Raw genomic sequence first — 24,300 nt, forward strand, 5'->3', positions numbered from 1 at the left:
CAGTTCTGGATCTTACTGCCTGAGGCTTGAAGACTCAGATAATTTCATTAAATCACTGCCCCCCCATTTGTTTCATTTCTAGAATCAGATTCGGGTTTTAGTGCCAAGCAGGAATTTGCTGTGGTGTATTTGTGCAAGTATAAATATGAAAAATATGAAACAAATATACAAAAATATAAAAAATACTATAAGTACCAGTGGAGGGATTGTGCAATATGTACAGTCATTCTGTTATTTACCATTTTGGAAGTTAAAGTGTCACAGTCACAGGCAGGGACAGCACAGCTCTCATATGTCTCAGATGTTTTATCGCATTGCAATTTATTTTATTTAGTTTTAAGAGAATCGCTTGATTTCACCACTCTCATTATTGCATTTTGAAGAAATTGATTATTTTATCATTGATTTACTACTCGATTCAAAGCCCCTTGTAAACTGAATTCATATCTAGAATCCAAAAAATGAAATGAAAAGAACAACCAAAGCTGAGCTTCTCTATTGAAGCTCCCACAGATGGAGAAATAATGTATTTTTTATTGCTCTTTTTTTTGGAACTCAATATAGTCTGCAGCGCCTCTATCTAGGTAAACTCACGTCTGAATAATGGAGGAGGGTCAGAATGGGAGTAATTGATTTAATTTGAGCACAGAAGCGAGAATTGATCTGTGAATAATGTGCTCCGTTTATGGCCGTTGTGCCGCTCTGACCTGGATTCATTTGCTCCACAACACAGACCCACTGTGTTCTTCATGGAGCAAAGAGTGAGGTGTTTCACAGCGTCTCAACGTGACGTATTAACTCTGTTCCTCATCAGCAGGATGCACATGAAAAGCAATCACTCTGACAAGCTTTACCACACCCACATTTCCTTTTTAATTAAAAACATCATTATTTTTCAGTCTCTCATTACAATATGTACATCTCATGGGTCATATAAATCGATAGAATAACTCATATATACATTGACTGCAACACAGACCATCGTTCGGCCGGAGGCTTGAAATGGTTTTCTGGTCATTTTTTTAAAGTCTGAAACCTCAGGCTGAGGGACCTGAACGCTGAAGTCTTCTCGGTTAAAGGTTGATTCCCCAGCACATCTAATGCGTTAGCACCCCCTTCAGTTAGATCACTGTGTTGTCCAGTGTTACTTCTGCATTAAGAAGGAAAATGCCCTTGTGCATAAAACCAAAAAACACATGAATAGAAAGGATGAATAAACAGAAATCTGAAGGGAGAGGACGGTGAGATATAAAGGCATTTGAATATTTTTGAAGTATAGGGGGGGGAACCTGGTGTGTCAGCGAGTATGATGTTTATTTCATATTGCTCTCTATCCATACTTTGAAGTTGGCCGCATGTGTGTAGACTGTGTAAAGGTCGGGATTGCACTCCCCATGGTCATAACCAAAGCTGACCAGTCCCAGGAGCCTCCACAGCCCTTTGTTCTGGCCCTGCACCGGTGTAAAGCTCAGAGGGGGCTGCTGGTTGTCAGAGAGCGCAGGGAGAACGAGGATTCCCCCAGTGTCAGAGGGGCATATGTTAGAGGCTCCATAGTCTGGCTTCTGGCTGGCACACAACATGTTCTCTGTGACACTGACCGGCACACCGTTACGAGCGTACTGCTGCTCACAAGGGACCACATCGGCAAGGCGAACGAGCCCAACCCTCGCCTTCTCATCAGCGCCTAAACTGGAATCGGGCAGTGGGGACCAGCCTGTCACCAGCCCGTGTCCGGGGGTCACCTCTCCCTGGCTTTCCAAGAAGCAGAGGGGTTGGACCTTCTCCCCAATCCTCGCTTTGTCCAGTAACTTGACCACAGCAATGTCAGAGTCGAGAATATTGGGGTCGTAGTGTGGATGAACTGCAATGGAGGCCACCTAGAGGACAAAGAGACACATGTATTGTGCAATTTTAAAAGAAATATGACAACAAACAATATTTATTGAACCTTGTGTAATAAGTAAAATGTTGTGAAATACTGACTGTGTTGTTTTTAAAGCAGCTTACCCTCAGGTGTTGGAGACCTTTACTTTCCCTGCGGTCATCACGATAATGCTTCCCCACCACCACTTTGATCTTGGCTGCATCCAGAGGATACACCTTCCCCAGCTCCGTCACACAGTGAGCCGCAACCACCACACTCCTTTGGTTGACCAGAGCCCCGCTGCACACCAGCTGCCAGTCAGCAGCCTGGTCGCGGCTGCCAGTTCCTGCTCCGCCATCCTTCTTCAGGGACCCTGCCAGGCTGTCTGCCTTGGTCACCTTGGTCTTTACGCCATTGGTGGAGCGGCGGTAGATGGCTGCCAGCCAAGGCCAGTGAGCCTCTGCCGGCCTCTCTTGGTCAAAGGTTGGATGCTTCCCACACACTTCCGAAGAGGAGGTGACAGGATGAGAGAGAAACCATGATCATGGGGTGGGGGGGGGCAGCAGGGAAAAATTAGACTTGAACAGAGACTGTGTCAACATTCCTCGCTGTGGCACTGAGCTTGTATTTTAAACACTGTTTGCCAAAATGCAAAGCAGTGGCACAAATGAATCTACACATAAAACACCCAGTTTTTCCATACGATCTTGTTAAATGTGAGAGAACCTTTAATGCATTGAATCTATTTAAAACTGAACAAAAGAAAAGGTCTAAATAGGCCATAAATATAAATGTATATTTGATTTATTATGTGTACCGTCGACAAAATGTTTCAATGTAGGAGATAAGGTTTCAGATTTCAACAAGAATGATAGAATGTGTGCAGAGCTCCTTCATTACAGCTGCCCACAGACCCACCACCTCTTCAGGTTGGGAATCCGAACAAACAGGCCATTTTGTGATTGCTACAAATACTGATTAAGTTTGATTCCTTCCACTCGGCACAGAGCAGGAAACCACTCAGATAAAGAGTGAGATAAAGAGCATGAAGAGTCTCCTTCCTTGTGTGATTAGTCCTGGCAGCGAGTGAAAGAAGCTGAGGAAAACCATTGGTTTCATGGTATCAGACTCGTGTATAATGGCTGTAGAAACATTTGACAAACCAAACAAATTAGGAGGGCCTGGTCTGAATGGATTTACAGTCTTTCCCACCATGTTCTGAATATATTGTTCCAGTATGACCAAACTATTTGAAATCAGATGAAACCAGGTATTAGACTAAACCCAACAAGTGTGAACTGCTGTTATGTAAAAAAGAGACTTACCATGGAAATCAATGACAGAACTGCTGTGTCATAAATACACCATTATTTTATCATATTTTATCATCATGTGGGACAAAGTGCAAACATCTGTGTTGAAACTTTTAGATTTTTGCAAACCAACTGTTTTATTGCACCTGTTTCAGCCACTTTCAACTCACTGGATATTGTCCATCACTTTTAAGGCCCTGGCTCCTGATTATATTCAAATAAATGTTATCCTATATGAACCTTTGCGTTGCTTTAGATCCTCGGACAGAGGTTTACCAGGTTGAAAGATGAAGGGGACAGATCCTTTCTACTCGGGGCCCGAAGCTCTGGAACGACTTTCTCGTCTGACTGAGCTTCATCTTTTATGTCCTTTCTAAAAACTTCCACTGGAAAGTCTTTAGTGATTTTATATCTATTTTTCTTAATTAATTAATGGTTCTTTTTTTATTGATTTTGTGTTTTGCTTTTTATCTGCCCCAACCATAACCTGCACTCCAGGGCCTTAGCTTAATCACTTAATCCTGCACTTTAACTAAACAACCTGATTTGTAGTTTGTTCTTTGTTGTGTTTCTTTTATGCTTCTGATCTTTACTTTTCTTATTTTATTTCCATAAAGCACATTAAATGGCCTGTGTACGAAAATGCCCCTGCCTTGCCTTTTGTGAAGTACGTATTTAGCGAAGTGCTATAAAAATAAAGCATATTATTATCAACATTATTTTGACGGATGTTGCTGTTGATGATATTTAACCGACAGGAGACATGTGTGTTGGTTGTACATTTGATCACAGCCCGGAGGAAACCAAGCTGCTGTCAGACTCTTCTCTCTGTTCCTCAAAGCTCTGCCGAACATGTCGGCTCATGGCATTTCTACTCAGCTGCTGAGGGAGCTTTCACAGAGTCGTAATGAGAGGCCTGCAGCTCTCTGGCTCACAAGGATCCCTGTGAGATGGGCGAAGAAGCTGACAAGGTATTGCTCAACGTCAGCAATTAGAGGGAGTGAACCGTATTTTTAGAAAGTGCCGCTGTGCTAGTGCCCCTAGTGGACATTCATTCTGAATCCACATATCACTGTAGATAGGAGTGAAATCACTGGAATAAAATACAGATGATTGACATATTAAAGGGGAAAACCTGATAAATGAAAGAGTTGTCGCTCTGCAATAGGTTCTGATGAGTATGTGATCATATGCTGTGGTGATGACAACCCACTGAACACCTACGGGGGATTTTTGACAGGACTCTCCACCGACATCATCAATACACCATATCTAGAGAAAGTGGTTTGAAGGAATCACGTCCTATCGTTCCGGATCAGATCCAAAAACTTGTAAAGTCGACGCCATGGCACCCTGGAGTTGTTCTGGCGACCTGTGACGGCCCAACGCTTTATCAAATACACACTATGTTGCTCTACCGTGTGTTTCTCCTGTGTTCCAGTGGGTACCCTAATCTAGCAATCCTCTGCTGCCCTCACCTGGTGAGCAGGAAACATGACGCCCGCTCCATTTCCCCGTCTTCAAGCAAGTGCGGCGAGGACTGCCGGAGTGGTGGTAGAACGGAGACGCGCACTCGTACTCTATTTGTGTGTAGAGGGGGTGGAAGCCCTGGGACAGCTGGGGAAGCACCGGGGGGCTTTTAGTGGGGGGCTGCAGCTGAGGGCCCAGCACAGAGGCCCTGAAGAGCTTGAACACAGGTGTCTTCCTGAGGGGAGAGGAGGAAGAGCGAGCAGGGGGTGTACATAAGACATTAACTTCTTAATGCTTTTGAATGTGAGTGTAGAAAACTGAACGAATGATACAAGAGTCATCATTACATCACTACAGCTCGTAACGTGGTGGTTAAAAATACCTGGATGGTGTCTGAGGTGGCAGAACTCTCTGTTTGACCAACTCTGACACTTTGGGCTCCCGGCATGCTACAAATAAACACACATATATGAACACACACTCATAACACACACAATAAATACACCAGTACTTATTATATAATCGATTGACACAGCTTGAGAAGATCTGATGTATCTTATGTTCATATTCTCTAGATAATTTATAGGCTATTTCATTATTTTTTATACTTTCACGTGTTCTTTTGTCTTCCTGATTTTGACTATCTGCTGCTGTAAAAAATGAATTTCCCCAGCATAGAATCAACTTATTTCATCTTTACCTTATCTTATCTCCATCTTATCTTGTCTCTACCTTATCTTATCTCTATCTTATCGTATCTCTACCTTATCTTATCGCTACCTTATCTTGTCTCTACCTTGTCTTACCTTACCTCACCACTCACATTTCTGTATATCAGCCTAACCTTACGTAAAGACAAGTGAAAAATTGAAAAACAGTTAACTTGGCTCTGTTCTTAAAAAAAAAGATCCCATACTATCACATCTTGAGCCCACTAAAATAAAAACTTTATATCTTGTTGGTTTCTTTCTCGTCTAACTCTCAGAACAGCTTTGCAAGGTTTTCGCTGCTGTACAGAACAAGCTTTTTCTCATGAGGAAAATTGAGCTGATCGACAGTTCAGCCTTTTGGTAAAGTGCTGCAGAGCCGACAGACCAAAATCCATTAAGAACTAATTAACATTTACAGCTCCAGACTTGATGGATCGCTGTACAGCAGAATCATTTACTCGCTGGCATTTAACATTGACATTTAGCATTTATTTTGCATTTAGCTTTTCAGAACGCTGGCTGTTATGAACTACACGTTTCATTACAACATGAAACCCAGGATCATTTATTAGATAATCATTTGGTAATGAAACGCTGAGTGTGAAGTATGTTAGTACTTATCAATCTTTAGAAAACACACCTTATTAGAAAGTGGTTCCTAATCATTATTGAAATAACAGTCAAAATGTTGTATGTGCTCTACAAACGGCGGATTTATGAATCAGTGACAAAAGCTATGACGGTACCTCTGAGACAGATGGGTTGTTTGCCACTCCAGGTTCCGTCTGCCTGGCAGGTGCGTCGAGTGTCACCACTGAGAGCGTATGAGTGGTTACAGGAGAACTCCACCGTCTCAGGCTCCAACCCTGGCACCACCTGGTGGTAGCCGTGGTGCAGTCGGGGGAGAGGAGGGCAGCTCTTCTCTGCAGGAGGGGAACGGACAGTAAGTGAGGTGAAGGTCAAAGAAAAACGTGGAACAGTGCATTTTAATGTGGGTTTTTTCTTACCGGAGAAGCTTTGGTTGACCTCTTTCTCCTTCTCCTTCTCCTCCTTCTCTTTATCCAACTCCTCTTTTGTTTTCTCAGCTGTTTTATCCTCTTCAATTGTTGGTTTTTCCTTTGGTTTCCCATTTTCCTCACCTCCAGCCCTGTACAGAGTGATCTGAGTAATGTTGACTCGAGAGGGAATGGTTCTCCTCCCGGGATCTGGAGAAGCTATGGTGTTATTCTCTGTCTTTGAGTCCTTCACATCAGTTGTAACTGTGTTGTTCTTTGTCATTTCCAGTTCAAATATCTCCACTGTGTTGTCCTCCTCAGATATGACCGTCCCCTGCTTGGTATCATTGGGGCCCACTTTGTCCTTATCCCTTTTTCCATTCACCTGCTCCTCTTTTCTTTCCTTCTCTTCCTGTCCTTTGTCTTTTATCACAACCGTCTCGGTGGTATCCGTCTTTCCTGTTTCCAGGTTTGTGTCTGGGCTGCCATCTTTTTTCTCAGTTGGGTTTGCACCCTCAGTTTCCTCCTTTTCAACTGTGTTCAGGCTGTTATCCTGCTCTTTACCATCCACCTTATCTTGGCTGCCCCCAGTAGGTTTCTGTGACCCATTATTTCTTTCCTCCAGCTCTTCTTCATTCCTATCCTCGGCCACAGGTTTCTCTGGAATGGACCCGGTATATTTATCTTCGGTGTTGACTGCTGTTGTATTCCCATGCTCAGTATTTATATCTTTCCCTCCAACGCTTTCTTTTTTTCCAGTAGTGTTGTCTGGGCCCTTCTCTTTAGATTCGTCGGTATCTTTGTGACTGTATATCTCTATGTCTTTATCCTTTTCTGTCTCAGTGAGCGTGTTATTCACTGTGGGTAGAGAACATAAAAAAAAGATCATTGCTGGATTGGTCATTTAGCTGCTGATTGCAAATCTGTTTTGTTCAAGTCTGGCTCATCACACTGAACGTCTCTAGGCACTGACTAATTTTCTCCTATCCAATAAAAGCTGCTACCCTTTCAAAAATGGATGCAAAATAAACTATTTGCAGTGACTCAGCCATTTTTTCTGGAATAACAGATATTGCACTGACCTTTGGTGCAAAGAGGAGGCGTCCCACTCCAGGTGTTGTTAGGGAGACACGTTCTCTGGGACGTCCCACTGAGTTCATAGGGTTGGTAGCACAGGTACTGTAGCGCAATGAGGACATCATTGGGTCCATAAACCAAGAAGTGGTCCCCGTGTGTTGGCTTGCGTGGTAGAGCACAGACTCTTTCCACTGCCACTGGAGACAGGAAAGAACATCAGACTTTTTCCACAATCAACAGCATCTCTGGGGGAATATGAATGACATCCAGCTACGAGCAGATGACACACACACGACTTTTCCAGATCCCCATATTTTATTCGAATAAACAATTCACATCATTGTCTTACCACACTCCGGGGCAGGCACACTCCAGCTGCCGTCGCTTAGGCAGATGGCAGTACGAACCCCCCGCAGCTCGAACCCAGCGTCGCAATGGAAAGTGATGCGTGCCCCCGAGTGGTGAAACACACCCTTTGTGGATCCATGGGTGGGCACCGGAGGCCTGCGGCATCCCACCACTGTGTGGAAAAACAGGCACAGGCACAGTTTACGTATGAAGACATGTTGTCCTACTTTCCTTTTTCTTCAATTAAAAGAGGAGCATGCATAAGTGATTTAAGAAGCATTTCAAGTATTCCTTTAACATCAGTTTACTGCATCTCCCTGCTGTAAAGAAACAAACAAATAAACCTTCAGTGAGTTCATTCCCCTCTGGAGTTCGCAGGTGAGACAAGTACCCGACAAACCAAAGCTCTCAGACCCATTACTCTTCATTTCCACAGCGAACTTAGCTGCTCTTTGATAAACAGTTTTCACCCGTTCAGGTGAAGTGTGAACAACTCACAGCAAAAGGCGTAAACACACACCTTGTAAATGAGGACGAAGTAGATGCAATAAAAGCTGTTCACTTTTCCAGTGTTGTAAAAGTGGATTTTTACGAAGTGGGGAAGTAAAGATCGGTCGTGTGGTTCTGGAATCGCGCGTGTGGCTCCGTTATATGACGGCCTACAGCAAACAGAACTACGTCCTTAATGGGGAAGTTGTGTAATTCCTTTAGCGTGTTGTGATGTGCTGTTTCTGTGTGGATGGGTTTTATTTCTATGGCAAATTGCGAATTTGCGCACAAACGTTGCAGAACAGTTCTTTGCCACCCACAACTGAATTCACAAGAACTCAAACACATGTGTTAACACTACAGTCATCATCCAATTAAGACACTTTCTGTGAAATGTTCCCTTGGGGGGGAGGGGGGGTTCTGAGTTGTTTATTTTTAAAACAGGTCAGATCTGTGGTTTTATAGCTCCAAACCAAGGAACCCTCCCTATAATCTTGGCGTTTGTGCCGTACGACATTTCCAACCTTCAGTCCCTCGGGGGGATTGAGAAATCTGCTACCCAACCAAAAAGCAGAGAAGTAAACTGTAGCTGACCTTTGTATTGTTTTTGTTGTTATTTTATGCTGAAGAACCCTGAAAGTGCTGCGGGCATTCATGTGTTTTGCCGAATGATCCCTTTTCCATGTCAGATTTTGCGCGCAGACATAATGAGATGAGTCTGGAGTTATTAAGGTGGAATGTGAACACACATACTGTAAGTGAATCATTATTCCTTTCATAAATACCCTGGAAGCTATGCTGAATGCTGCTCTCCAAAACAGATTAAAACTGTGCCGAGGAGAGAAGGGAAAAGAGAATTTATTCCCTATCTCAAGTTTCTGTGATAACGTGTCAGATTCTCTCTTGCAGAATAAGTGTCAGCTCAGGATTACTGCAGCTGACAGGTTGATTATTGCAGACGTAAAATATGTCTGATGTCAGGTACATACTTAAAATTCTCCATCCGACTCTAGGGCAGAAAATGTAGACCACGTTTTCCCTGCAAAATGTGAGTCATTAGTGTTGTTCCAGCTCAGTTCCATTAAAATTAACAGCTGAGGATTGAATGCAGATGAATGCACACTGTGTGCAATGAAAACAGCCGACCCCTCCTTTTATTAAACAGGTGTCTCCTCCTATGAAAACTACCTGGCGGATAAAAGATGTTATATAAGTGGAATTGTTTCTCCATCAGTTTCATAGACTCGAATTTAGCCCTGAAAACGACACCATAAAGAAAAACGGGAGATGGGTTCAGGAGGTCTGTTTTTGCTGGATCTCAGGGAGGTAAAAAAAAAACAAGTTCAGGTCCAGACGCTCGTAAATAAATTAGCTTGAAGGCCAAAATACCTGCAGCCACACCCTGAGGGAGCAGTACCCTACATGACTTACACAGTGACTATCCTCAGAAACTAGGAAACTAAAATAATTACCAAATTCAGAAATACTGTATTTTTTCTCCACCTCAGCTATAAACCTCCAGATATTTGTTGGACTACTTTCCCCCTTTCATGAATTTCCTCTGCCAGTTTCTGTCCCCAGCAGCATGAGCTCATACATTCGTTGACCCAGTGCCGCTTAATTTCATCAGTATAACATATTTGTTATTTCATATTTCTTATGAATATTGGCCAAGACTATAGATCATGGACGGGGGGGAAACCACAGAGCTCTTCTTTGTAACTGAGTCACCGTCAGTAAAATGGGATTTCAGGATGAAGTAAATCTCAGTGATTCAGATGAAAACTATTAAATCTATTCTGTTATTTGTCAGTACAAATGTGCCACCGGGTGCTTCATGGGATGGAAAATTCCCACAGTCATTCCCACAGTTCTACCCTTGGAGTAGAACCTGCAGGTTATTTTTTCCCCTCAAATATGAAATATCAGCATTTCTTAAGGACGATCAAACTTTAGGAATTTCAGTTATGTTTGACTCACCTTCCTCACACCTCTTGCCCGTGTAGCCAGCCAGACAAGCACAGTGATAGGTGGTAGAACTGTCCAGGATACAAGTCCCATCATGCAGGCAGGGAGAGGAGCTGCAAGCTGTGAACACACACATGCACTCATGTGTCATTAGGGTACAATCAAAAAAAGAAATGTTATATTTATAAGCTGCAGAATGACAGAATCTGTATATCAAAAAATGGCTGTAAACACCAAGTTACTCTAAGGGATTTAAAGTTAAAGCTGGTGCTTTTTAACTGTCGTGTTGACTTTTCATTTGTAAAGATGTGTGGGCATTTCTACACAGAAAGTCTCTGTTTACTTTTACTAGATCTGGCTTTGGCACGGGTGGAGTACGGGCACAGTTTGAGCACAAGTGCACGTGTGTGTCTGCTTTTGAGTTTAAAACCTTGAGAGTGAGGTCATTTATGGAAAGTGAGGACATTTTAGTAAACTTTGCCAGTGGTCCGTAAGCTTTTGCCGAAATCTGTTGTTGTCGTTAGATACTCTGGACTCTGGAGCTACTGTTTTAGAATCAATGCTTACATATTAATGATTCAAATATAATTAAACAATAATTAAAACATCTACTGGGCTATGACTGCAGAAAGGGGTTCGGGTTTTGGGTAGGGACTGAATTATATCACGAAGGGTCCTAATGTAGACGTAAATAAAAATCATTACCATTAATTAATATGATTAGTATTATTTTTATTGTTTTTGACTGTTATTGGTATTTGACCAACCTGAGCTCTCCTGAAAAGTGGCGAAGAACCCATCAAAGTTCTTGTAACCATCAGACACAAAGAGTACGTGTAAACTGTTGCCGGAGCTCTGAATCAGGGCCGGTCTGTTGCTCCCGCAGTATCGACCAATCACACGCGAGTTGATGCTGTCGCCATCTCGGACCTCCACGAAGTCATAGCGACAGGAATGGTGGAACTCCAGACTCATCATCATAACCCTGTTGGCACCAAGGGAAGAATATGAAAATGAAAAGTAGAAAAATATTCCACATTGGAAATTATTTGTGCTTTTCATTGATTTCACAAAGAAAAATGTTATCAATATGACGGTGAAGTGAAAGAAATAACAGTAGAAGTTATTTGTTGATTGCTCCGTTGTATTCCTGCTATTTTCTGTGGATCATGAGATCACCTGTGTTCCTTGGCAGTGCCACACCAGCTGGCATCGAGGTACCGGAGCTTTAAAAAACCTCCCGCCAGCAAACTGGTAATGGACAATAATGACAGCTCCTGATTACATTAACAGCTGAGTGTGATTTGCCCACAATTGCGTAGCTTACTGATCTTAATGTTGCGTTAAATGTGTCTCATTTTTACCAGGCACCACAGCAGTCAACAGTTCTCTTTAAGTGGAACAAAGATTCATGGGAGCTAAGATGTTGACACCTGGGGAGAAGAACCAGGGAAGAACTTGAGCAATTTTCGAAACCAAGGACGTAGATAAAAATGTTAAGAAACCACAGTCAACCTTTTTCACAGCAGACATGTGTGACAGGTTATAGCAGGTGTAGCATTAACAATGGTTCTGTTCAGTTCAAATGTCCTCGTCATGTATATCATTATAAACTGTGCTTCACCTGCGACATGACAAAAACAGGCAGACAATTTTTCATTTTGTCCTTGAAAGAACAAACAGCCAATGGGGAAGCCATAGACTGAATATAAAGATGGACGGCTGTTGATGACAGCTCCCCAACAAGAGAAGCCACAGCGTCTCGATCGTCCCCCTGGTGGCTGGCTAAAGTATTGGTCATAAATCCCGCCTCCTCCATGTTAGTGGATGGGACATTTGCCATTTTGGGAAGTTCATATCACACTGATGTATGTTCAAGTGTTCATTTTTCCAGTAAGTTTGGTTTCATTTATTATTTGATGCTATACAAACGGGTAAAACCTCGCGATTGGTTGAGAACCTGTAGCGCAGCAACCTCGCTAACACAGCTACATTCCCAAATCGCTATTTTGCAGACTCAGTCTCCAAAGGCGCAAGATGGCAGTGCTCACATCTGGGATATTAGCCTCATTGCTGGATTGAAGAAGAGACGTGTCATGCATATATATATATAAAGTCCAGGGGGGGAAATCCTAAGACCTATGGTGTAGCTTCAGTCATTCAAACGGCCCCTAGCCAACCAGTAATGAACACATGGATGTTCAGAGATGGAGCCTTCAGCCCAAAAGAGTCGCCTGAGTGAGATCATGACTGTGACAGGTAAAGGCAAGTAATACCACAATGTCTCTGTGTGAACTGACTACCTTAAAAATTACTCAATACTTGATGTGAAGCGCACTTGGCAGCAAATATAAAAGGGTACAGTACATTCCGAAGCCAAAAAGAGATGCGTATCTTTCTCAAGAATTTTCTCACACCTATATTTACGAGATCAGTTTTCATTAACGCTCATTATGTGCCCATTAAATTGCAGAAGTGCACATGTGACTGCCGTAACATTTATGTGATTGGTGAGAAAAGTAATTACTGCCGATTAACAGTCGTTCCAGTTTAAACAGGCATCTCGTGTTTTCAGATCTGCGGTCGTTAAACGTCTCAAAAATATATCCATCAACCCTGAATAAACATGTTGATTGCACAACATTACTTCCAAAGCAAGTCGTTCGCACTGGTAATTACTGGTGTGACATTTCAGGGTAATGTGTCTGCATGTCTTTGAGTGCTTTAATACAGTCAGGACCTCTGGAAGGATTGGCTGTAGGGCCAATTCAAATGAGAGTTTAGGTGACGATAATGACTGTTAGAAGAAATGTACACACGCCTTCATAAGTTGTTTGGTTGCAGTGCGAGCGTGACATGAAGATGACTGCCGGCGGGATTAGGAAAAACACGAACAGAGTCTCCTTTCCCCTCTTTTCTGTGATTTCAGATGTAATACCCTTGGCCTTAGACGGGAAGAGACATGAAGGACTGATGAACTTCACAGAAAACAATGACATGCTCCCTAATCCTCTAATTGTAGTCGTTATCACAGACCCTCTGGTCAGGGAAGCATGGACTAATACGATTTTCTGTGAAGCTACATGCGAGCCTGCAGCGGCTCCAACAATTAATGCCAGTTGTAATTCAGTACATGTTGCCTGTGATGAGGTTTTACTGTGGTAAAGACAAAGAAGTATATTAAAAATAGACCCTACTAATTACTTTCCACCTGTCTATCGCTGAGCTCAGCTGTGCCTTTTCATTCAGGGGTTTTATTGGATTTATGTCGTAACTGCAGGATATAAAAATACAACGTTTAAATATTAGTCATGCCTTTCTTGATATGTTTCCTTATTAAATGGATTCGGCGACGCCATCTACTGTACATATGTCACAGTTCATGGTTTATTGCAAAGCTTTATGAGAAAATCTTTCATTAAACCACTATAATGCACACAACAAACCGCTGCCATCTGCACTGCATGCTCAGCCTGAATCTTAACTGTATGGAGCTTTTGTTCTGTTAAAGCCCTGCACAAATGCTCGCCTGTAAAAACGCTGCATGTGTAATGGAGAAAATGACAGAAATAGAAAACTATCACAGGACTGAAAAGTAATAACTTTCCTGAATAAACTAAACGGGGTGTTGCGGTTTCCAAACGCTGTTGTCGACTTGCCACCGGTCTGCGACGTATATCTTAGCAGAAATATCTGAACCGAGGGGAAAGTTGACTGAGTGGGCCAGCCATTAAGAACTATCACAGATGGACAATGAAAAAACTGATCGTTTAATGCCAGATTAACCTGTGGTGACCTGGACAGTACTAACACAAAGATTCCCTGTATCCTTGAGTTTCCACAGACACATTTGTCCTTAAACTATGCTTGTTTGGCTGGTGTGTAACATAAAGGGCTTCTCTGTGGTTTTAAAGCAATTCTAAAACAGGAAGTAAATTAAATAAAAACTAAATAAAGCAAATTCATGTGATTATTCAGATTCAGATTGTTCCCTCAGGTGGGATACTGGACTCTTTTATGCTTATATATGATTCAAAAGATTGAAATGTTGGTTTGTCGTCCTGTCAGTTGATCGACCACTCAGAAAAAAATCTAGATGGATCTCTAAATGAAAAAGTGGTGCCATACAGATAAATGCTCTACCCAGTTAGAGCTGGTTTCCAGTTAGACCCAGTTTCCGGAATGATCTGGATTATTTCCTGTTGTTGTGAACACATCTGGCTTGGACAATCTCCTGCTGTATTCTTCATATGTAAAAGGCAAACTCTTAGTTTTCTCAACATTTTCCAGACTTCATGTCTAAAAACAGGTTTTATTTGGTAGCAGGATTATGCAAAAATTACTCAATCAATGAAATTTTGATGAGGGATGGGGCATGAGCCAAGGAAGAAGCCAGAACCAAATACATTTTGGAGCGGATCCGGATAAACAAGTGGATTCAAGATTTTTTTTCACTTTCGTTAACTATGTGCTGTCTGAGCGCCCTTTTATTTTGTAAAATGAAATAAGTAAAAAATGAATCCAATCGGACTGTTATTTGTGCTAATATTATCATGCTAACATGCTAAGCTATGATCGTACAATATAGCAAATGTTAAATCCTACTAAACAAAAAAATGTTGGCATTTAGCTAAGTAGTAAGATTTGAATAGATAGTGTCACTAAACTATACTGATACTTAACTGATTTGGACAGACACAAGTATAAAAATAGACAGTTTATTGTTATACCTGAGTTCTATGGTGAAGGGCCGGTCCACCTGTATGGTCCACTCACACCGAGCATTGTTGGGGTAACTTTCCAGCACCAAGTGGCCCTGTCGTTTACGGATTACTCCCCCACACTCTGAAACACACAGGAATTTACGTTGTGTAGCGATGGGGAGCCATTGAAATTGCAGCAGTTGTAAATTAGAGCTTAATTATAATTCTAGCCATAAACATTGAGCTGCTTTGGTTACCATTCGAACCAAAGGTAATTACATTTAAGATTCCAAGGGCCCTGTAAATGTCCTGTGTTGTGTTCATGGACATAAACAAGCATAAACACAATATGCACTGGGCCGACAAACACTTCCAGCTGCCTGTCCAGGTTCCTGCTTTTAATTAAATGTATTCCTCTCGTGCCCCGTAGCGGAATATTTCCATATTGAGAGCGCTATAGTCAGTGTCCAAGTGTAACACATTAAATTGTTTTATGGGATTCCTGAATGTTGACTCTGACTTGTCATTCAGCTCCTCGTGGAAAATCTCCTGGGCATATGGCCGCCTTCCAAGTTGGCACAGGAGATAAATCAGCAGGGAAGCAAAGAAAGTACATTCATTTAGCCTATAGAGAGAAATTATTTATAGCGAAGCCGTGTAGGATCCGTAATTAGGAGAGTGAAGAGACTCACTCAAGCAATCTCCACCAGACCAGCCGGGCCGACACTCGGCGCAGTATTTGCCTCTAATGAAGAAGTCATCCCTCGGGGCCCACGTCCCATTGTTGCAGCGCTTACAGTTCTCAAACACACTGCAACCTGAAAGAAGTAGAGCCAGGAGAGAAATTGGTGTAAAGCAGGAGCCAGACTGAAAAAAGCCAGAAGACAACAGGCACAAACAAATCACATTAGGTCTCACAAAAGAGCTGCTATTGTTTGTCAGGGTTGGGCACAAGTTGCACTGACATACATTTCCTCAACGTTAGCTCTGGTAAACTCATTAAGCTCATCTTTCACCACCACAGCTGCTTCCTAAAATAGAAACGGTGAGAAAACCATCTGAAATGGTTTCATGGAGGGATGGATTTTCACTTAAGAGGCTGCTCTGTCCGCCGAGAGTTGAAAAGCAACATTCAACCTGAGCATAGGTATGAATCTTAACAACAACATGCGCTGAGGACGTACAGATGGGGATTTATGATTGGTCGTTGAGGTTCGAGGGTAAATTTTTCTGCGTGTTTTACAGCAAAAACGTGACGTACAAGTATCTATTGAATTCTGAACAGCTGTTTTTTTTTCTCATAAAGCAAAACATGAGAGTATTCAAGCTGTGAAGACAACATGACATACTTCTATAGGCGAACGGCATGTAGGGAAAGAGCGTGAAGAAAACGAGAGTTTCAGCACATGAGCCGCAACACATGTCGTGCAGACGTCTCCAGGTGACTGTAGTCTTTTTATGCACCGTACATGCTTCACACCAGACAATGATGTGCTCATCTGTGAGCATAAAAAACACACTGATTTACAACCCTCTTTGGAAGTGTGATCACAGTCTCCCTCTCGGCCAATTCACGGGGATTCTGCCAGTAAGTCTAGCGAGGGAGTCGATGTGAAGTTAGCCAGGAAATTAGATCAGACACAGATACAGAAGTTATTTTCACTCTTTCTGTCGCACTGGTTGTCAGGCTACAATGCAAACAGCTGTGCAGCTGATAGGCAGCACGGAGTCTGATGGCAGATATTCAACGCTAAATTCTCACAGGCTAAATGAACAGATGTGCACGTAATAAAGAGAGTGCTTAATTCTGACAACTAAAAAGTAGAGTGAGACGACGGAGTGATTATTCCGTGCTCACTAAGTCTCTATACCTGGATGGACGATGCAGGGGTCACACTCGTTGATGGCGTTGCGACAGCAGGGCACGGCGTAGCCCACCGGAGTCCCCTGGATCGGACACTTGCAGCGAATCACGTCGTACTCACAGCATCCCCTGCACAGGACGTTCCATTCTGGGCCCGGGCAGTGGTTGTACAAGTACCTGTAATCTAAAGAAGACGACACCTCAGAGTCAGCAACTCGACAGTCTCACGCAAAAAAAAAAGGAAGTTTATGTAACCATCGCTTCATAAGTGGACAGAAATAGAGAGATGAGTCAAGCATGGAGAAAAGACATCAGATGTGATATATTTGGCCTTGTGGGAAAGTGTGAGCACACATGGGTCATGGTCAGCAGAAGGTTGAAAAGCAGTGGAAGGATTTTGGCGAGTTCAGTGTTTATCCGAGCTGCTGCTCTTCACCGTGCTCTCTGGTTATTTCCACTGCCGTGTGGTTGCAAGCTCCTCTTTAGGGGGGGCCGCGAGTCGCAATACTTTACCTCCTCTGCGTGTTCTCATCCTATGTTAGATCAGAGAACAAAGTACAACAATTAAGTCGCTCCCAAGGAAAAGAGAATCAAATAATTTCTCATAAAGTGCATCAAGCTTCTTCTTTTGAGTTTCTACCCAAAAGATGTGATGATTAATTGGAGTGGAAACCAGCAATTTGAGGAACTTTGAGCCCGAGTGGTTATAATTATGTAACAATCGATTTTAAGCTGAAACAGACAAGTGGAAATTCTCTCCTGGCAGATGTGGACTGAGAACTAACAGAAGCTGCACTTTAAACTTGGCACCGCATCGTTGCAGTGGTCTGCATGTACCCTGCAATCACGATAACTTCTCTGGCCCCAACAAAAGACTCCCACTATTAATTCTCCTCACTGAGAAACAGCCAGACACACTCATGCTGGCTTTATTTGCAAAATTGCTGTTGCACGCTACATTTATTTACTGTTTACGTAAGACTTTGGAAACGAAGAATTTCTGACAGAGGCATGCAAAGCAACACATGAATAATCTCTTTGCGGTCGCTTGTTGTGTTGCAATAGCGTGTATCGCCTGCACTGCCCTTCTACATAAATGATATCATAAATTGTATCTCAGTCCAGCGAGGATCTGGCCTCCTCTGCAGCTCTCTCTCTCTGGCTCTGCACATTGACATTAATCACACAGGAAGTAGGTTGTGCAACGCCACTAGGTCAAGTTTATCACGGGTTTCCTCGGGACAGAGTTTGTGCTTCATAAAACAGTTTCAGGCTGTTTTATGGTTCCTCTGTTGCTGGGGTCATTTGTTGTTTTGGATAGCATGGGCTCAGCTTTATTTGTGTTATACCCTGAAACGATGTTCAGCACGCCAGTAACAACATGTGGGCGAGTCTGCCCTCTCCGTGCCATGGCGTCTGGTGGATCTCAGGACGGATTAAATGTCCATCAGTATGAGGCCAATACGAACCCGTCACTTTCACAACGCCCATTCCACCACAACAACCACCGGTAATAGTTAACTGCGGTTAAAATGAATGTAAGATGTCAGATTTTCAGTTTTTTAGTGTGCATTATTTTGACCATATGTCATAACCACAAACATCCAAGGCATGAGCACGGCCTGCGTGCTGAGAGAAAGTCTGTTTTGACGAGGAGAAGGAACAGTTATGTACTTTACTGTGAGTGCAAAGAGATTTTCTTTTCATTCACAGCAAGGAAAACATTTAAGAAACACACAGAGACTAACTAACTAATTCATATTCACACTTACAGTCTCGTCCTAATCCCAGTCTGTTATTGCAAACTCCCCAATAAGATTCACCACGCTTCCAATAAAGATCAAATTCAATGCAGCACTACATCGTCCATCTATATCGCTTGTTCTTTGAGGGTTGCTGGGAGAGCAGGAGCCAATCAGGGTAGATCCCAGAGCCAACAGACACAGACAATCATTCACTCAGATTCACACCTACTGGCAAGTTAGAGTCTCCAAATAATAATAATCTTTAGACTCTGGGAGGAAGCCACCTGGAGAAACTCCATGCAGACCTGGGAAGAACTTGCTGCCTTCATTTCGAGCCAGGCACCTTGTTGCTGTGAGACGACTGTGTTAACCACTGCGCCACCGTGCCGCCCCCCTGATTCACCATATCCAGTTAAAAAAACAAAGCAAAATCAATGAAACATCACTGATGAAACAGTAAAGCTACTGATTGTTTGATTACAGTATAGACCTACTCCGACATTTCAGACTATGGCTTTTGTTATGATTGCAACATGACCCAAATTATATATGTTGGACCCCGGGGATTATTGACTGTTACTGGCCAGTTTGACTCTTCAGCCTGGGAACTGCTGTCGCTTGTTACCCTCTAATGATTATTAGTACAGTGTTTATAAGGTGTGATGCCTGCCACATGGGGACTGGGAGGTGCTGATCATCTCCCACCCGCCTCTGTGTTTCCTCACTGAGGTCTGTAAAGGACACATTGGCCCGACAGCTTGTGAAACCTGAGTTATTGGACATAAACATGAAAGAGTCAAAGGACTTTATGAGATGGTCTGTTGTGTCATCAGATGGCTTGCTGCTGTGCGGCTTGCCCTTCGTCACAGAAATGACATCCTGTGGCTGTAAGTGCCCTCGGTTCACTCCTACTCAAAGGCCCTGATTTAGAATATAATAACAAGGGATAGAAAAACATCTTTTGTGTGACCTCAGACAGTCAACGACATGTACTCATGATTAGTTTCCATATTGCAGCAAGCTTTCCCCCCCTCTATGCTCAATTGTCAGGGTAATAAACACAAGCAGCAGCGTTTTCACTCTTAAAACACTGCACAGATTTAGTTTGCTGACACCAGCTCTGCTGATAAGGCCGTTATGTTCTTCTCTGAAATGTGACTCACATGTCTCACACTCTGAAATGCATCTTTAATAGTTAATCTATTTCATTTTCATCGACTGCTGCTCAACTCAATAATAAATGTTCACCAGTTAACGAAATTGGAGGGTCATTTTTAATTAGCCGTGCTTCTACTTTGCAGCCCAGCAATTTGCCTTCACTCATTTCAACCCAGCTAAGTTTGCCACCTTGTTAAAAACACATCTGCGAGGCTTCCAGGTCAACACCTGTAGCTAACAACACACTGGACAGTAACAATTTAAAGTGCGATTTTTACAGCAGTTTAGGTCTGAACAGGTGTGGAGCTGCACGTGCACAGGGACGAGTCTACGAGTGGACATTGGTGCAAACAGCACAATGTTGTATTTAAGTGTCTTCTGCATGTACAGACACTATAATATAACATTAAAAGGTGAAAACAAGCATCACTATGCCGATTAACATTGTTTACATGATGTTCTGTTCCCCCAGACCTGTAATTTAACCCAAGACTGTGGTTGTACTTGCAAAAGGGAAGTGTTCAAAGTTTTAATAGAGGGTGTATAGAAAAATAAAAAACATCTGATCACAAAGTTTGCTTCTGTATTGCGCCTCTTGGCTGTCTGGCACTGTTGGTATCCAACCAGTCTTTTTGTTATGGTATGTCTGATGGTTTCCACAGTGAAAACAAAACTAGTATGTGTGTGTCATAGAGAGAGAGAGAGAGAGAGAGAGAGAGAGAGAGAGAGAGAGAGACTACTGGCCCGAAGCCATATGAACACAATTTAACAGCACATCACAAACATTTGATCCCCCACAGTTTTGTAGCTGTACAGAGTTTTGTGTGGGTTCATTGGCTTTCCTGGTCTGATGTAAGTAAGCATCTGTTTTTTCCATTCCATAGCAGATGCTGAACTCCTCTGAACGTACGCCCCAACGTGCTCGTCAAGAAGCCACAGTAAAGAAAATAGGAACGATGCGGATATCATGACAGAAGCTCCATGGCTTGATGGATGTGTCACAAAGAGCCTCCATGCAGTCAGAGGCTGTACAGGCCCAGCTTGTTAGCCGGCATGTCTCAGCCGCCCATCCCTGATGTGGATCCAGACACTGACGTCGTTATCACCTGGGGCAAGAGAAGCAGTCTCAGAAACTCACGTCCTGTGACCTTTACGTCTGAACTCACTGACCCGCAGATCCACTAAACTGTAAGAGAGCCACAGCAAACGCCAGACTTCTGACAAGGACGTTGTTGTTCAGTCAGTTGTGTATCTCTGTGAAAATATGAAGCTGGAAATGTGCTGCAGGTGCCAGGTTGACCTTGACAGTGAGTCGGAATCAACACTTTCTGGAAGCAACTGAGGTCCGCTGAGAATAAACCTCAAAGGTCAGCATCTGCTTTGTTTATTTGCTGTGATTTCACACCAGCATCCACTTCTGACCCAGTTACCATTCATAACCAGGCGCTGCCTTCAGAGCCTCACAAAAAAAAAACGTGTATAATTTGATATCTAAATGTTATCAGGGACGCAGCTGTGCACACTGATATCTGTGGCATTTAAACCACTTACTTTCAGTTTCTTGCTTTTCCCTGCTCAGAAACTGCATCTTATCAGCTTCCATATTGTCTTGTCTTGCTCCACACCACTCAGCTATTTTTAACTCCACACAAAGCCAGACATACGCTGCAGAGTGAAGCCCAGTGAGAACTGTAGGATGAGCTCAACATGCTCATCAAAAATACAACACAATGCTGTGGATCTGTCCCTGCGGTCAAAGGAATAGTTCAACCTATTGGGAATTGACCCCAAAAAAAAACATACTTTGTCACACACTCATATTGGCATCTAGCAATGGAGAGACTTTCACTTTCCTTATTACTTTATTAGGTCATATTAGTGTAATTAAAACACACAAAATGTATTTTCTTTCACTAGAGGTCTCTCAACAAAAGAAGGAGTTTGGTGATGCTGTGCACTAATGTGGGCTCATGGGAGTTGTTGTCTTCACCACCACTGCAATCAGCTTCTCCCTGTAAGGAGTATTTTACTGGGAGCTGAATTATCTTCCTCCTCTTTAAAACAAACAGACCCAGTGAGTAACCCCAGTAAAAACACTGAATAAAGCAGTTTCAGATTAAATAAATCTGAGTTTTTGCATTACTGCAGACACGGGACGTCTCGGGCTGTGATGTGTTTGCTCAGCTTTATTCTCTGATAACTTGCGATCTAGGTCCGATAACAAAAACTCAAAAAAATCTAAAATACATAGTTTAAAAGTATATTTAAAAAACGTGGCTTAAAAATGAGAGAATGCCTCATGCAGACAACCACAACCCTGACAAATACGCAAAAGGGCAAAGACACCGCAATCACAGGCAAATGCATTAAACCAGACCGCTACCTTGATTACAATTATATTCCTCTCATTAGAAAAGTGCTGAAAACATTTTGGATAATGAAAGCACACAACTCGACACAACATATAAATATATATAACATTTTCTTCTTTAAAAATTCTACAGCCTAAAACTTGCAAAATATATCTGAGTGAGAACTTGTGTCAGAAAAAGGTCCCAGACAGAAGAATGACAAATGACTGTATATCCAGTTCTGAAGAGTTTCCTCCTGACAGAGCGGAGTTCATTTCACATGGAAAATAGCTGTGAGTGCACACGTGTGCATGTATGAGCTAAAGTATAATTCCTTTTGCATCCTGCCCACAGCAGCTGTCTGGTATTTTGAGGTCACAGTGATTTAGCCATCATGGGCAAGGGAAACCCCCCGGAGGAGCTCGATGAACATTGTGTATCTGAATGTAGTCTGATACCAGTGCTCATCCTGTAGCTGGCTTTAAATAAACTTCCCATGACTATAGGAAACCACAAACCCAATAAAATAACCTATCGTGGTATTATCCACAATGGTGATATGTATACGGACACTAATATGTAGGTCGAACACGAGACTGGGATCTGCACTTTATGTTTTCAGGATTCAAATTGAAACTTGTCTGACAAGTGATTTTTCCAAATGCTCATTCAGTGGCCATGTTTTCCTTCTTGTAACTAAGCTCTGAGCCCAGATCTCTCTCCAGTCTAATGTCATTGCTTTAATGTTGATCTTTGTTCCCGACCGCCCGCTGAAGCCCTGACAACTTTCCTGTGGACTTTAGATAAACACAATCAGCAGAGTGTATCAGAAGAACGGGGCATCTCAGGATCCATGTAGGTGGGGGATCCTGAACAGGAAGCCTCAGTGGGGACAGCAGAACTTGCACAGATTCTAATAACACAGACGCACACAAAAAACCAACACTTCCATGACGTTGGGATTTGGGTGTAAACACTTCAGCTGCGCTTTAAAAACAGGGAAAAGGTTGCTCAACAGAAAACATCCATCACCAGCTGATTTAACACGAATTACAAGACAAGCCGTGCAGAGTCAGTGACTCAGCTGACAATAACATGAGAAGGTAAAACTCCCAGAAGCCTCTGAATCATTCGAGTTCAACACAGCTGTGCGCTGCCCAGCCCTCTGCCACAATCACCCACTATACAAATTGAAGGTATTATTTTGCTGCGTGGTTGCTGTGCAAGAGGGAATCAGCCGGAGGGCAGAGGTTTGGTTAGGTGTCTAGGAGACGGTGTATATGCTGCACACATGACAGCAGTCGGCGTGATCGACTCACACATGACTCACGTCTTCCTGCAGCAGTTCAATTGGTCACCGAGGGTAAACAATCAGAGACGATGTTGATCCCTGAGAGCACGACTGGGCTCAAGTGCCAAGATTCAACAGCCTTTTTTTTGCTTCATTTTACCTTCAGGAATTTGTTGCAACATCCAACTCTGTGTTTTGTTTTTGAAAAAAAAGTATTTTCACTTTAAACTCTCACAAAAAACACCCACTGCGATGAATAGTTGTCCTTTTTCAAATAGGACAATAAACAAACTCTGTATTACATAATACAAGTTGTAAAGACAGACTTCGCTGTACGTCTTTGCAGCCTGTAAAGAAAGTATGTTTTTTACATCACTGCCTCTCACTGGGTTTTCTTTTACAAGCCTCTCTGAGCGTTGTTGTGCTTTTAAAGCATAGAAAGGGAAAGAGGGGATGGAGAGAGTGCTGATGTCGGCTTTTTGAGAACAAAGAACATAAACCAAGAGGATGTGAAATAAGGTGAGGGAGGAAAAAGAAGAGCAGTAAAAACAAAGGTAAAGTCTTGGCCGGTGTCTTACCGTAGGGCCAGGCTCTCCCCTGGGGTAATGAGATGAAGATGAAGATGGAGATGAAGAGGAGCCAGCCCTCCTTCCCAGAGATAAAGGTGCTGGTCCGGGGGATTGTGCCGGAGCCCCCGTGGGTTTCCCCCAGCTGCAGTCCCCGTCCCGCAGACATCATGCTGCAGCCTGGAACTCTGTTTACTTTCTGAACTCAGCTGACATCACCTTCTCTCGGCCCTGCAGTCCTTCCCTCCCCTCGCTCTGTCTCTCTCCTCTCTCACTTTCCTTCTCCCTCAGTTTCTCTCTCTCTCTCACTTCTCTTTGGCTTCAGGTTACAGACCAGCCTCGCAAGGAGTTCCACTTGCAGTGGTCTCCCAAATACTCCCCTCGCTCT

At 42.9% G+C, this 24,300-nt stretch overlaps 1 protein-coding gene across 1 annotated transcript; it reads right to left on the bottom strand.

The window, feature by feature from the left end:
* Window positions 1–849: 849 nt before the first annotated feature.
* Window positions 850–24,300, bottom strand: pamr1b (peptidase domain containing associated with muscle regeneration 1b). Its single transcript, XM_035157014.2, has 14 exons — window positions 23,925–24,300; window positions 16,809–16,985; window positions 15,630–15,755; window positions 14,965–15,079; window positions 11,002–11,219; window positions 10,247–10,354; window positions 7,779–7,949; window positions 7,435–7,626; window positions 6,365–7,210; window positions 6,104–6,280; window positions 5,030–5,096; window positions 4,656–4,882; window positions 2,008–2,366; window positions 850–1,877 (listed from the first exon to the last, which is right to left on the bottom strand). The coding sequence occupies exons 1-14, from the start codon at window positions 24,082–24,084 to the stop codon at window positions 1,314–1,316; spliced, it is 3,507 nt and encodes a 1,168-aa protein (XP_035012905.1). The 5' UTR covers window positions 24,085–24,300; the 3' UTR covers window positions 850–1,313.

The sequence above is a fragment of the Hippoglossus stenolepis genome, chromosome 5, assembly GCF_022539355.2.
Source record: "Hippoglossus stenolepis isolate QCI-W04-F060 chromosome 5, HSTE1.2, whole genome shotgun sequence".
NCBI classification, from domain to species: Eukaryota; Metazoa; Chordata; class Actinopteri; order Pleuronectiformes; family Pleuronectidae; genus Hippoglossus; species Hippoglossus stenolepis.